The 14,945-nt window shown below is 38.4% G+C and overlaps 3 protein-coding genes across 3 annotated transcripts; 1 reads left to right on the top strand and 2 right to left on the bottom strand.

Moving 5' to 3' along the window:
* On the top strand, positions 3,629-9,165 carry LOC18773090 (AP2-like ethylene-responsive transcription factor AIL6). The gene is made up of 10 exons (XM_020564987.1): positions 3,629-4,525; positions 4,708-4,925; positions 5,293-5,869; positions 6,254-6,336; positions 7,496-7,504; positions 7,589-7,677; positions 7,792-7,865; positions 7,950-8,000; positions 8,123-8,199; positions 8,444-9,165. Exons 2-10 carry the CDS (start codon positions 4,778-4,780, stop codon positions 8,908-8,910), a joined length of 1,575 nt encoding a protein of 524 aa, XP_020420576.1. The 5' UTR covers positions 3,629-4,525; positions 4,708-4,777; the 3' UTR covers positions 8,911-9,165.
* LOC18775095 lies at positions 9,641-10,618 on the bottom strand. Its single transcript, XM_020566756.1, has one exon. It carries the CDS (start codon positions 10,410-10,412, stop codon positions 9,768-9,770), a length of 645 nt encoding a protein of 214 aa, XP_020422345.1. The 5' UTR covers positions 10,413-10,618; the 3' UTR covers positions 9,641-9,767.
* Positions 10,721-14,534, bottom strand: LOC18772885 (receptor-like cytosolic serine/threonine-protein kinase RBK1). The gene is made up of 8 exons (XM_007205107.2): positions 14,189-14,534; positions 13,449-13,907; positions 12,512-12,775; positions 12,243-12,397; positions 12,068-12,147; positions 11,840-11,975; positions 11,384-11,533; positions 10,721-11,301 (listed from the first exon to the last, which is right to left on the bottom strand). The coding sequence occupies exons 1-8, from the start codon at positions 14,199-14,201 to the stop codon at positions 11,137-11,139; spliced, it is 1,422 nt and encodes a 473-aa protein (XP_007205169.2). The 5' UTR covers positions 14,202-14,534; the 3' UTR covers positions 10,721-11,136.

Genomic DNA, 14,945 nt, shown 5'->3' on the forward strand with positions numbered 1-14,945 from the left:
GCAGAGAGTGAGAGAACGTCTCATGCAAAATCAGCAGCAAGCTGGGGCCCACTTAAATTACAAACGAAATGAAAGAGAAACGTCAAAACCTATACTTTGCCATCTTGCTTGCGTAGGTAGGGTTAGCTGGTGGCCTCCAAGTGCCCAACAAAGTAGCCCAACTCTACGTGTGTCGTTTTGTATTTTTATGGTCAAAGTCTTCATGCATGCGTAAATCGGTTTCGTTTGCAACTCTAGCTATAGCTAGCTCCCTAGAGAGAGATTTTATATGGCTACTATACTTGAGTCTTGGCTTCGCAAAACAGAGAGAAAGACAATAAGCTTATTAACCTCGTCGGGCAAGACCTAAAAACAGTCAAACGAGAGAGTATACACTCTCATTCTCTTATAAGGATACTCTTATTTTAAGAAAAGTAGTAATTAAGGACGATAGTGTTTGTAATATGATCTCATTTAATTCAGATCATATTTACCTCTACTTAGTTAGAAGAGGTGTCGTTTCGACTCACATAGATGACGATGACGATATATATCTGTGAGTTTGATATCTAGTTAATAGTGATGTACGAAACCATTTGATTATTATCGTGATTATGTCTATATTTATTTAATACACAATGCTTGTTTATTTATAGAGACATCTAGCTAGTAACCAAAAAAGAAAAACATAATGAATAATTATTTTCCTGAATTTTTTTTAAAGGTGAACTTAATATATAAAAAATCCATCTAGCGTGATTTGAGTATTTTACCTTGAGTTACTAACTTACTATGAACCCTATGCGCATAAAATCCTAAACATGTTGCCACTGCACACAACATAACCCACTTCCTCTGCCTATTTCACCAAGAGATTAAAACAAAAATCAAAAGCAATTAAAAACCAAAAACAAAATCATTTTGTAAACAAATAAATAATAGATTCTTGAGATAGATTTACTGACTAAATATGATAGGCTTTGGTGGTCTAGCTAGATACAGGTAGCATACGAGGAACATATGATAATCTAATCTGCAGACACTGCTTTATACAAATTTTGCCAAAATCACTTGCCTGAAAAGCTGGGGTGGAGAGAGAGATAGAGAGAGAGCCCTTCAATTAATTTCGCAGGGCAAAGAAAAAACCCTGATGATCGGGCTTACTGTTTCCGATATTCTCGGTTGCTGGTCTCGCACTTGTTTTTTATTTCCAGCCGAAACCCAAAAGCTTTTTCTGGCCTTGTTTGGTACTTTTCACAGCAGAAAAAGTGCTTAACCGCGACCTATATTTGCACAGAAGACTGCATTGTTGCTTCTTTGACCAATTAAAGAGGGGGTTCAAACTCGTAAAAGTGCTTTTCCCTTTGGCTTAATTTGCCTTTGTTTGCCTTCTTTTATCCTTAGAAAGGAAAAATTAAATCACCTCCCATTTAGGGTATATATCTTTATTCATGATCATGAAAATCAACAGAAAATGAAATGTTTGTTATAAAGGTCCCTCAATCGACTGATTCAATATAATCTTAATCAAATTTGAGCAATTTCAAAATTGCTTTCAAATGAAGTACAGATGAGTCTTTAATGACTTTTTTAATTCTCAAAATACTATAATTAATTTTTAAAAATGACACCACCTCTACCTCCACATCCAACTCCACTATCTTCACTACCACCACCACCACCTCCTCCTCCTCCACCACCTTCACCTACATCTCTTTCACCTCCACCACCACCACCACCACCACCACATGATTAGCGCATAACACTTTCAACATAATGTATTTTTAGTCATTATTCACAGTTACAACAGTTTTAAATTAAAATTTACCAAACAGTTTTGACATTGGTTTCGTACTAAAAGCACTTTAAAATATTGTTTACCAAACATGGAGCTCCTTGACTTTAAAGCTAATTATTTTCAAATCATATCATAAGTAATTTTTTTAAAAAGTGACAACAATCACATACTGGCCCTATATACAATCTTAACCAAATTTGAGCAGTTTCAATGATTTTGATGAATTGAATTTTATCTTAAAATTTAAAATCTAACATAATTGGATCAATTGACGAATTTTGCCATAAAAATTCGTTTTAATTTAGTTAGTTTCATGTTTATTTGATTTTATAAGCATATTAGTTATAATGGAATTATGTATATGTAATTCTTTACAATTCAGTTATAAATAATCTTGTACTTGGTGAGGTTTATTATATTTTATTTTTTTAGGTGAATAGTGCGTGTTAGATTTGACATTAGTCTTTAAATGCCCAATTTGCAATTTACCCAAAGTACAATAAAATCTTTCCAACCAAAATCTATATATATAAAGTAAAAGGCATAGAATTGTGAAACATTCAAAATATCAGAAAATATCATTGGTTAATTCAAACATTAAAAATTGAAATTATTAATTAAATAAGGATAATATGGTAAATTCATATTTTTTTTCATATTAAAATAAAATTAGATAATAGGTTCTATTTGTACGGAACATAACTACCTATTATTACTTTTTAATTCTAAAATAAATTAAAAAATTAAAAAAAAAAAAAAGATAAACACAAGCGGTGAATGTTAAGCACAAAACAAAAGTAAGCATCAGTCTTCAATATGGGGCCATACATTGGTCAAATGTCCGTTGGTTGTGGAAATCAGCAAATTACGTCAATATGGGGCAAGTCGAAAACACTTGTACATGTTAGCTAAATTTATCAAAGAGCATCTTTAAGAGAGTTGTCAAATGTAAAATGTTAAATTTGAATGTGATAGTTTATGTGGTAATTTGACACTTGGTAAAACATTTAACTCAACTCGAAATGCCAAATATCATATTACTTTATTATATTTTAAAAAGTAAGTGGAGCGTATATGATGCATAAAAACTTCAAAAGAGAATAAACAATAATGGGGTCCATGATTGAAAAATATTAAAGTAATATTTGACGTCAAACTTTATGAGATGTTATTTTTGACATATCTCTCTTAATTTCAAATCCATATAGAATGTGAGCACTCGATTGAAATACCCTTAAACCCTCAATTTTTATTATTTCATATCCATGTGGGAATTTAACATCCCTTTTGGATATGCTTCAAAGATTGAGAACAACAGTCGGGGTATTTTAAATTTTGGCATGAAAGATGAAATGCCAATTTTTTTTTTCTTTACAATGAGTAAATTTTTTAGTTCCACTTTTTTATCGGGTATGTATGAGAGGGAAAATAAAAATTTTCCAAGTTTAAAAAATAATCTATTAAATATAAAAATCACCATTAGACAAAAAATTTGGGCCATGATTAATTATGAGCTCAAAATGACCCAAAATAGAGGCATTAGAACAATCGTGAGTTTGTGTTGGTCGAAGAAGCCCTAAATCGACAACTCATAATCTCTTATGACATTTTGGTTCACAAAAATAAATTGATAAGAAATCAATATTCATGTCTAGTCTCAAGTAAAGGTTCATTTTCTATATTTGGTAATTCTAAAAAAGAAATTAGGAAATACCATTTTATCTTATTTTCCATATTTAGTTTGTGCATGAATTGAAACAAATTTTGTTAGTTTTTCAATTATACTCGTAAATTAGAAATATGAAAAGAAAAAAAAAGGTAATCAGTGCTTCACTTAAAGTATTTTTGAATCGTTCAAGTTACGCCAATTCCGAAAGTTTCTAAATCCATTACACTAGTTCAAAATACCAACATAGTAGTAGAATGTATGAATAAATCTTGGGTGCCAAAATGGTGGTTTGAACTCGGTTGTAGTTAATGTTGAAAAAAAAAACAAGTTTAATAGAAAAGTAAATATTGAATTCCAAAGGGCGGTGTAAAAAGAATTTGAAATTGGAGGTGGGTCTATAAGACTACAAGCAGTTGCAGGCAGACCAGATCTGGGTGAGAGTTAAACAAGTAAAGCTGCATTGCATGTAAGACAAGTGTTTGGAGTAGTGATAAGATGGCGAAGGCCAGTTTGGTAAAAAACAAAATAAAAAAAGTCATATAAAGTTTAACAGAGACTAGCCAGTGAAGAGAAGAGAGCTGAAAACAAACAAACCCTAACAAATTCTCATATTTCAGCCAGCCCGGATCTTTCGCGACCTTGTTTTAGACAAATTTTCTTCTGCCCCCTCACCCAAAAGTCTTTTTAGTCCTCCTCCCAACGTCTCTTCTATCTCTTTTTTTATTGTTCACTTTTCTCTCTTCTTTATAATAACCCAACATCTTCTTCTTCCTTCCTGTTCCTTTATCTTCTTCCTTCCTTCTTCATCCTCTCTCTCTCTCTCTCCCTCTCTCTCTAACCCAGTTCAAGTTGAAGCTTTTGCGCTAAACCCAAATGGGTTTTGCATGCATTGTGTTTCCAAGGGATTGATTGGCTTAATAATACTGTTCGAACTTCAAAGCTCAGCTTGCTTCCAGATAGCTCAGAACGTGTTTGAAGTAATTCCTCCGTAACCTCGTGATTATCGTAACCCAGATGAGATTAGGCACCACTCGCTAGCTAGCTTTAAGTAACGGTTCAGGCAGTTTCATTTTGTTTGGGTGAGGCGAAAAAATATATATATTAAAGTTGGTTTCTTTTCTTTCAAGTGGTTGTTTGTTTGTACATCACTCTTTTTTTCATCTTCTTCCATTGTTTGTTTCCTGAGAAAATTTAATTATTTCTCTTCTTTTTTTTTCTTTCCCCAAATGTGATACTGATCCGTGCATGTTTGCTTCTTCAGATTTATCACAAGCAGACAAAAACAAGAGTTCCCTCTATAGGCTGAAACGTCTTTTTAAGCAAGTACAAATATGGCTCCAGCTAGTAATTGGTTATCCTTCTCTTTAATGTCTCCCATGGAAATGCTCAGGTCCTCTGAGTCTGAATCTCCCTTTGTTCCCTATGACACATCCTCCACCGCCTCTCCTCACTACTTCCTTGATAACTTCTATGCCAACGGTAAACGGGTTCTCTCTCTTTTTTTCAATCGAGTTTTCTGTATGCTCTGTTTGGTTGCTGAGAAAATTCCACTGAAAGTGCTTGTGCTTATGTATTCAGTCAGCTAGAAACAGAGCTTGAGCTTAGTTTGATTATTTATATTCCTTCTCTCTCTTCTTTCTGGGTCATCGCCGACTCAAATCTTACTGGGTCACGTGAAAATCCCAAAACCTTCTCTTCTGTTTGGTTGATAGAGGAGGTGAATCGGAGAAAAATACAAGAAATTTCTGTTTTTGTTTGAGCTGAAAATAAATGCTTTATCTCAACTGCATGTGCGTAATAATCAAAGTTTTTGTTTTTTAATTTTTTTTTCATCTTTTTCTCAAAGGCTGGACGAACCCCAAGTCCCAAGGGTTTTTTGCAGACGGTGAAGATCACAACAACCAGAGCAAACAAGGCCACGCCGATTCACCCAATCTCACCAGCTTCATCGACCCACAGAGCCATCACCAACCTATTCCAAAGCTGGAGGACTTTCTAGGCGATTCGTCATCGATGGTGCGCTATTCCGAAAGCCAAACAGAGACCCAAGACTCGTCGTCCCTGACCCACATGTACGACCAGAGCTCGGCCTATTTTGGCGACCATCAGCAGCAGCAAGATCTCAAGGCGATTACTGGGTTTCAGGCCTTTTCGACGAACTCGGGCTCGGAAGTGGAGGATTCGGCGACCATGGCCCGGACGACTCAGCTCACTGGCGGCGATTTCACGGGTCATTCTATTGAGTCGAACGGGAACGAGTTGGGAGGCGGGTTCTCTAGCTGTGGCACAAATGCTCTGTCGCTTGGGGTCACCACCCAGAGCTCTTCTCAGTCTAAAGCCATTGTTCCCGCGGACAGCGACGGCTCTAAGAAGATCGCTGATACTTTTGGCCAGAGGACTTCAATTTACAGAGGGGTCACTAGGTAATTAATTTTCTCTTTTTTTTTGTTGTTGTTGTTTTTTTCAATTTATTTTTTTGGGTTCCTTTCAAATTTTAATGTTCATGATCCATTTGGGTTTTATGGCTGTTTTTGGTGAAAACTAGTATGAGATTAATTAATTTTTCTCAAATTTTAATGGGGTTTGATTAATTTTTATTTTAATATCAATGCATGCATCTAGTTGGATTAATTAAGAGTATTGGGTATTGCGCATTTTGACCACCCAATGTGTTAAAATTGTGGTGTTTGAGGATTTGACTGACTAATTTAATTGAAAAGTATGATGCATCATCACTCTTGTCTGGAAGAAGGTCATATTCGTATCTGCAGTACAGGTCGCTGACTGTATCTTTGTATTTGCTACAGACACCGGTGGACGGGTAGATATGAAGCGCATCTATGGGATAACAGCTGTAGAAGAGAGGGTCAGGCCAGGAAAGGGCGGCAAGGTCCTCACTCACTCACTCTCTCTCTCTCTCTCTCTCTCTCTCTCTCTCTCTCTATATAGATATATCTGCTTCAATTTCTGCACTATGAACAGTATAAAGCATGTATAATTACGTACATGTATACACATGTAATGCATAGAGATTGTACTGTAGCACTGAAAAGAAGCTTGCATGCAATACAAAGGCAAAGCCCAATTAATGTGGGGGAAGGGCTGTGGATTTCTGGTGGTGGTGGGGGACACTTGAACCTCCTTTTTCATTAGTCTCACATGATTGATTGATGGTATCTGTGTACAATTGGTACTTTTATATTTTCTGTTCAGATGGGTTTTCTCTTCTTTCTTGCTCAGTTTTTTATTTATTCATTTATTTCTTTCTTTCTTTCAATCAGTTTTGATTTGATCAGATGTGCCGCCATTTTGTCCATGTGGGATTTTAATTTGCCTTGCTTTGTTGTCTGGCCCTTTGCCCTCAGTTTTTCTTTCCATCTCAACTGGTTCTGTATAAAATGTACCACTCATTTGTGAATTGACACGACCCACACCTACATCCCTCCTCCTCTCCTCACTTCCCTCCTCACACCTTGAATTTGCAGACCTCAATGACTCTCTGATATCTTCTGACCTCAAATGCTTTAACTTTTGCTTTTGCTTTCATCCCACTGTACAAGTTTAGGTTTGACCAAAGCACCACCCACTTGAATTTTTATTATATAAAACATGGCTTCCTTTATTTTAGCCGAAACATGTTGACAGTGACTCTCCTGGACTTTAGCCTGGTAAAGTGCGAGCTAGATTCTGGTCCATAGTCCATACACACACATGAAACCTCATACTCTCATACGCGGTTTGTGCCCATGACTTGTGTTGTGTGGGAAAAAAAAGAAGAAGAAAGAGTTGAATAAATGTTGGCTTCTAACTAAAATAAGCCCAAAAAGAAAAAAGTGAAGTGGTGATTGCGACAATCCATATTAGACTAAGCTATCAACATGCAAATCACATGTATCTTTTTTGTTTCATAAATTATAATATATGCTAGTCTACGTAGCAGGAAATTTTGATTTCTATGTCTGCTGCTGATGATTTCTTATTTACCTTTTGCATAAAATGTGGGATTTGGTTATCTGCCTGTCGTTCAACATCTGATCCTGTTTCTACAGTTTACTTGGGTAAGATTCTAACTAGTTTACTTTTCCTTGAAACAAAAGTTTAAAGTAATTTTTATTTATTTATTAACCTTCTGTAATTTTCAGGTGGATATGACAAGGAAGATAAGGCAGCAAGGGCTTATGATTTGGCTGCTCTGAAATACTGGGGTCCTACAGCAACTACCAACTTTCCAGTAATACATATGAACAAATTATAATTCTATTGACTATCCCTTTGTTTCTGCATGTAAAGCAATCTGACATAGACCATGAACTAGTACTTAGCAGATTGATTTTCACGTTCTCAGGTTTCAACTTACAGCAAAGAACTGGAAGATATGAAACATGTAACCAAGCAAGAATTCATTGCGTCGCTCAGAAGGTTTGCTCAAACCCCTTTTGTTTGTTATGTGTTTGTCTGTTGTGCAGTTAATTAAAACAGTTGTCCCCAATTTTTTACTTACAGGAAAAGCAGTGGTTTTTCGAGGGGAGCTTCTATTTACCGGGGGGTTACAAGGTCAGTACATCTAGATTCAAAAGATTACTCCAACATTCCTTGCCAAGTGTGGGCGTACACATATTTTTTTCTTCCCCTGAACAAGTTGTGTATCTCATGCGTTGTTTAATTTGATATTGCAGGCATCATCAACAAGGCCGATGGCAAGCAAGGATAGGCCGTGTTGCCGGGAACAAAGACCTATACCTTGGGACATTTGGTAATAACTTTACCTAGCACATTTCATTGCAGTATGTGACATATTGATTACTGGAGTCCAATTTAAGTCTTCAAGTTGATTTTAATTTCTGTGATTCAAGCATAAGATTTTTAGGTAATTAGGATGTGTTAGTTTTTTTATCTTGGATTTGTCTGATAGGCTCCAAGTATTCAAATTTTATGCTTATTTGGAAGAAAATTATCATGCATTTTTTAATAATGACATGACCTTTCATTGTTAACAGCCACTGAAGAGGAAGCAGCAGAGGCATATGACATAGCGGCCATAAAGTTCAGGGGTATTAATGCAGTTACAAATTTTGAGATGAATCGATATGACGTTGAAGCTATTGGCAAGAGTTCCCTTCCTGTTGGTGGGGCAGCGAAGCGCTTAAAGCTCTCACTCGAAGCTGAAGAGCAGAAACCATCTGTAAACCATGATCAGCAGCGTCCTCAATGCAGCAGCAGCGGCAGCAACAACATCAATTTTACTTCGATGCAGCCAGCAGTTCAATCGATACCATGTGGGATTCCTTATGATGCTGCAGCTGCAACAGCATATTATCATCACAACCTCTTCCAGCAATTTCAACCGAACTACTATGGCGCTTGTGATTCAGCCGGATTAACCCCTAACATTGCAACTCAGATGACCATGATGCCGCAGCAGCCAGCTGAGTTTTATATTTGGCCTCACCACCAATCCAATTGATAGGACTAAACAGTTGTTGTTTCATATGTTAGCCGCTAACATTATCCGGCTGACCAACATCTGACCCTCACTCCAATCCACCTCTCAACCTTAGGATTTAGGATTAGGAAAGGCATAAGAGGTTTTTTGTTTGGAGGCTAAAATTCTGGATACAGTAGGAAGCTGGGTTTTGTATTTAAGGTGGGAAACGTTGAATGGTGTATCCATCTGCTTTTTAAGAATTTCCGTCTCTTTCTTTTTGGATATCTTTCCAAACCTGCATTGTCTTCAGTTACTTGTTTTTTATCTGCCCCATGCTGACATTTTGGTTTTTGCACTGAAACGTCGAATGATCTGGCGAACTGAATGCTTGGTCTTTTATTCGGTTACATTTAGGAGGATCGAATTTGAACCTGTCTTAATTTTTAGCTCATTGACACACCCTCCCTCACCATTAGGGCTAATTGCCTCATCCTTCCTCACCACTAGTACTAATTTCGAAAACTCGATTGAGCATTTCCAAATGCGTATAGGGCTAAGAGCTCGATTTCCAAATGCGTATAGGGCTAAGAGCTCGATTAAGAATGCTATTGTAGGAAGCACTTTTGTTCATGAAGCGCTTATTATGCCTAAACTCTTCAAAGGACAAAGATGGTTAAAGTAGTTTTTTTTTTACTGATGTGAACCATGTGATGAATGATTTTCATGAGCATTCTATAAAGGTGAGTACAAAATGTGGGCATTTTCTGAAATAAAGATATTAATCCCATAATTAATCAATTACGCAAGAAAAAGAAAAGAATATAATAGATCAAAATTAAAATGACCATAATGGTTATCACAAATCTAAGCCCAAAGTCATAAACAAACTACTAGAGCTAGAATCCTAACCGATCCAAGCCTTGACGGGCCAAAACTGACCCGGGCTCAGCCCTCAAGGCCCGCTCAAAAGCCTCCCTAGCTTCCTCCTTCATCCCTTTCCACTCGTAGCACTGACCCAACAAACAGAACGACGTCACATCATCTCCCTCGCCCCGACTCAGCCTGACCGCTTGCACCAGGTCCTCGACCGCCGAGTCAACCCGGCGCCTCCGGTTCAGCCCGATCTTCAATTCCGCCCTCTTCACCAGTGCCTCCCCACGCTCCCTCTCCGAGAGTGACTTCACGCACGGCGGCGACAGAGCCACGTCGAACGATTTCAGCGCGGAGGTCTTGTGCCCCAAGAGATCGAGAGCTAGGGCTTTGAGAATGTGCGGGCCCGGGTCTCTTGGGGAGAGAGCCAGTGCCTTCTCCGCCTCCGTTAAGGCGTTTTTGGCATGGGCCTGCGATTGGGCTTTGTGAGGATTGGATCGGGCTCGGGTCAGAAGGTGAGACCCCTGGACGAAGTGGCGGGTCGATTGGAGGTTGGCTCGGTTGTTGGTTCGGAGCTTGGTTAGGGCCTTTCTGGAGATTTTGTGTATGGCGAAGAACATTGCTAGGGTTAGGATGAGAAGGCCGAGCTGTAGCACCACCTCAGGCGCCATTTTCTTCAGTCTTTTTGGGTTTCGTGGAATCGACGGTAGCGATTGAATCAATGATAGGTTGATCGTTATCCGATTGAATCTGGGTCGTTGATTTTGGCTGAGGACAAGAACATTTGATACAGAGATGGAGAGAACTCCGAGATTGGTGTTTGTGGAATATTTGATTTTGATGTATAGGGTGCTTTTGCAATTAAAAGGGGTTCTTTTTGGTCCCAAGTTTTTCCTTTTTTTAAAAAAACCTTAATTAACCAATGCAAATAATTTTCTGTGTAATCTATTGTATTGTTGTTGGTAGATGAAGTCACAAATTGATCAAGAAAACAATGAACTTGATTCAGAATTGTTCTACATGATGTGAATTTATAGATACAACCATCATGGGAGTACACTTTGTCTAACAAAAGTAACTTTCCTTTGCTAGATACATGGGCATGTTATGTTGTCGGGTTACCAATTTAAGTTCGTGGTGTTGGAATGTACAATTTCCCGATTGATTGTTTGACAACATAACATGCCAGACCAAACAAACTGACTCGTAACAATGACAAAATGCCACTTTTCCTAGTATTCTCTACAAATATATAGGAAAGGCACAAGCCGGTGAGAACTACTTAACCCATACACCGAAGGGTACTAACCAATTCCAAAACTTTCACTGCCAAAGTAACAAGAAGAGGCTGCAGGAGAAAGAGCAATGCAGAGGGAGACAAAGCAAAGCAAAGCACTACTGATCCATTACGAGTTGCCGGTGGCGATTTAGGTCACTCAAGTAGTTAGAACAAGTATAATCTTCCAAGTCACAAGCCTCTAAAACGAGTGATCTCACTACTGAAGATTTTTGTTTCAACTGATCTACAATTCCACCCTCACCCTTTAGTATCTGCACTACCTGCACTCTCACCAATTTTGTTTCATCAGTCAATCTTGCAGCTTTTGGTTTGGAAAACGAAAACAGGAAACAGATTTCATACCCGATTCATGTATGGACGCTTTGTGGATTGATGACTGATGCACATTGAAGCTGTCACCATGGCTCTTTTCATCTCCACTGGATCAAATGCATCTTCTAACCGAGGATCTGCTAGTTCCTTGACATTACTAGCATCCAGAAGTGGTTTTGCCTGTGGATAACACAAAAATGATCACTCATATCATCTTTCATGGAACATGTTCATCTTATCCAAACTCATAACAACGGAATTGTTCAATACAAAACCCTGCAGCCTACAGATAGTCAAGCAGACTTAACCCTTGAAAAATTTGTGCATCCTTTGATTGTTCAGTGATAAACTTTCTACGTTTTTTTGGGTATATGGAGATGGAATTGGAGTTGTGACGTATCCTAATGCCAATCCTTTATCCAACCCACCATCTGCACTTGGCTAAGGGGCATAAACATGCTAGGCTATAGCATAACATATGCATACCCATATCACAAGGCTTTGCTGAGTTGAATCAACTGCACGGCGACCTGTTATGAGCTCCAGTAATAAAACACCATATGCAAATACATCCGTCTTCTCGTCAACAATCCCGTGCATAAAATACTCTGGAGACAAGTACCTGAAACAGTTTGAAGATCCATAAAGCCAAACATCTATGACAGATGAAAGTGAGCAATCATAACAAATGAATAATTGAAACTGCACACTAACCCGAATGTGCCTTCAATAGGGAATACAACATGGTGAGTCCATTTTTCTGGGAGCCACTTCGCTAGTCCAAAATCAGATATCTGCAGCAACAGTAAAATAGAACTCCTCCTATGTTTAGAAAATCCATTAAGAACAAATTATATGAAAAAACAGACTTGAAGAACAACAAAAATACCTGAGCTTCATAATCTTCGGTTAGTAAGATATTAGAGGCTTTGATGTCTCTGTGAATAATGCGCCTGTGGCATTCGTGATGGAGATATCGCAAGCCTTCTGCTATCCCAACTGCTACCTTAAACCTGACCTTCCAGTCCATAGATTCTTCTGAACCTGATATGCAGAATATCTTTCATCAGCCAAATAAATATGTGCTTACTCTGTAAGCCAAACAATGACATTGGAAGAAATACGCAATTCAAGAAAAGCAGAAGACAAATATCATACCAAAAAGTAGAGAAGCTAAGCTGCCATGTGGGGAAAATTGGAGTACAAGGTGCAAACCACCATCGATGCCAAACCCAAGCAACCGAGCAGCATTCGGGTGGCTTATGTGTGCAATAATCCCAAGCTCTCCTAAGAAATCACCAACTCTATCCTCATTTTCTTTCTCCTTATCTTTCTTCATTAGCTTCTTTACAGCTATAATTTGACCATTGGATAAGAGCCCCTTGTAAACTTCTGCTTGGCCACCTTTCCCAACTAAGTTCTCTGCCAAGTATTATGCAATCATAACTTAAAAAGTAAACCAAGAAAATACTAATTGATGATCAAACAATTGGATGCAAACATTAATCTGTCAGTGGCTGCATTTTGCATCCTATAAAGAAGTTGGGACTGGGATTTTGACTACAGCTGATCATATTCATACATGTGATGGAGCCTATACCCTGTGGCAAACAAAGACCCAACATTGGAACTAAAAGTTTCACCAACGAGTCACCAACCGACTTTAAAGCTACAGTCATCAGATCAAACTTCCACAGCTAAAACCCCCAGAAATAAAATAGATACAAAAAAAAAACGCTTGTTGATGTCAAAACAGTGGTCATAAAAGCAGAAATTAGAAAAGTTAAAAATTGGGTCCAACAAAATCGTTTTTAGCAGCAAAATCAGAATCTATCCAAAGACAAGGTCAATTAGCAGCAACAACCCTAAGCCTAGTTAACTGAATCTAAGGGACTACACTAGTGGTCAAGAAGACTCAAGCAGCAACCCAGGTCCCACAATTGCTTTCCTGCTCCCGTCCAAACAAACTTTTGTCAAAAGGGTCGGCTAAAAACGACATCAATTCAATGGTGGCTGGACTCAAAAGCTCAAATTTAATTCCCAAATGCAACAACAAAAGAAGAAAAAGAAAAAGAAAAAGGTTTAAAATTCATACCTGGTTTGAAATTGCCAGTGGCAGCAGCAAGCTCAGCAAAATCAAAGTTCCTCCATGACGGTTTCGTAACTATCATCCCATCAACATCTGCTCCTTCCTCCTCATCCTCGGCGGTCCAAATTCGAGCCAGTCTCCTCCTTAAGTTTCTCCTCGACAATTCATAGCTGGTACCCAACAAGGGAATCGTTGAGAATCGCCTAGCTGACTTCTTCTTCAAGGCATCAAACATTCCCTTGCCTTTCCATTGCAACCCATTGCTGATATCTCGCACCAGCGTCCTCTGGCCCGCCGTTTTTTCACCGGAAGAAGACGAGGCACAGCTACTGCTACTGTAGTCAGAGTCGGTAACAGGGACTTCCAATACACCCCTCGGTGATGGCTCGTCCTCGCACGGCTCCATCTTCCTCAGACCCCTTGGTGATTCCATTTCTGGGTTTCCTTCCGTTTCTCCTATGGTCTCTGCCGAACCACCAAACCAGTAAGATAAGAAAAGAAAAGAAAATTTCTGGGTTTTCTGCTCATAAATGAGAAAACAGAGGAAAAGAAAAAACAAAGACAAAATTTGTGCCTATTTCTTAATTTTTTCAGGTTGAATATAACAAAAATTCCCATTCAAATAACCCATTTTGATGTTCCTCTTCATCTCCTTGATTTTTCTCAGCAACCAACATAACAATGAAAGACTGCAAAAATATCAAACACCTTGCACCATAATTCAAAAAGGGGAAACATAAGCTTACCTTCCACCAACATGGTTTAGGCTTCCTGGGTATTCCAAATTACAAGTATGAAATCCAGTATGGGACCCTCTAAACCAGAAGAAGAAAGGCCTCTGAAGACAAAAGGAGGAAAGACTCCACTACATTTGGTTGTGCGGGGAGGGAAGAAGAAGAAGAAGAAGAAGAAGAAGAAAGGCAAACAAAAACGCAGAGGGGAAAATGAGAGAGGAAGGGGAAGGCGGGTTTAAAAATGGGATATCTTTAGGAGTTGGTTATTCTTGGCGGACCAAAGGAAAGCCAAATGCCCACAATTACCAGTTTACAGATGATTGGAATATATGCTATATTTATACACCTGCTCTTCCTCTGTTTTGGATATGTTCTGGTTCTACCCAAAACATTTTCATTATTCTATTGTTTTCTTTTTTCTCCTTCTGCTCGTGATGGAATCGCAGCCGTTGTTTTTGGCGCTCGTGATTTTTGCCGTGATGGATGGAGGGAGAGGGGCCTGGCATGGGCTTCCTCCAACGAACCAAAGCCAACTGCCAACGAATGCAAATTGCAATCCATCTTTTTTAGGGCAAATTACATTTGCCCCCCTTTTTTTTTTTTGGTTATCCATATTTGACTTTCTGTGGGCCCTAGGAGAAGAAATACGGTCTCAAATACGTAAAACTTACGAAAATTTACATGTAACAGCATGTACGTATTAGTTTTTATGTCTCTCTCATGCGTCGAGAATCTAAACTCTTGTTATTTCGGTAAAACTGAAGATCAT

The sequence above is a fragment of the Prunus persica genome, chromosome G6 (assembly GCF_000346465.2).
Source record: "Prunus persica cultivar Lovell chromosome G6, Prunus_persica_NCBIv2, whole genome shotgun sequence".
NCBI lineage: Eukaryota > Viridiplantae > Streptophyta > Magnoliopsida > Rosales > Rosaceae > Prunus > Prunus persica.

Bases quoted from the DNA above. Each gene is read 5' to 3' on its own strand.
- LOC18773090 (XM_020564987.1), top strand. From the start codon at position 4,778: ATGGCTCCAGCTAGTAATTGGTTATCCTTCTCTTTAATGTCTCCCATG. The intron at 7,866-7,949 runs GTTTGCTCAAAC...TTTTACTTACAG, and splicing joins TTCATTGCGTCGCTCAGAAG to GAAAAGCAGTGGTTTTTCGA. The intron at 8,200-8,443 runs GTAATAACTTTA...CATTGTTAACAG, and splicing joins CCTATACCTTGGGACATTTG to CCACTGAAGAGGAAGCAGCA.
- LOC18775095 (XM_020566756.1), bottom strand. From the start codon at position 10,412: ATGGCGCCTGAGGTGGTGCTACAGCTCGGCCTTCTCATCCTAACCCTA.
- LOC18772885 (XM_007205107.2), bottom strand. The intron at 12,398-12,511 runs GTATGATATTTG...TCTGCATATCAG, and splicing joins CTTAGCTTCTCTACTTTTTG to GTTCAGAAGAATCTATGGAC. The intron at 12,148-12,242 runs GTATTTTTGTTG...CTGTTGCTGCAG, and splicing joins CCGAAGATTATGAAGCTCAG to ATATCTGATTTTGGACTAGC.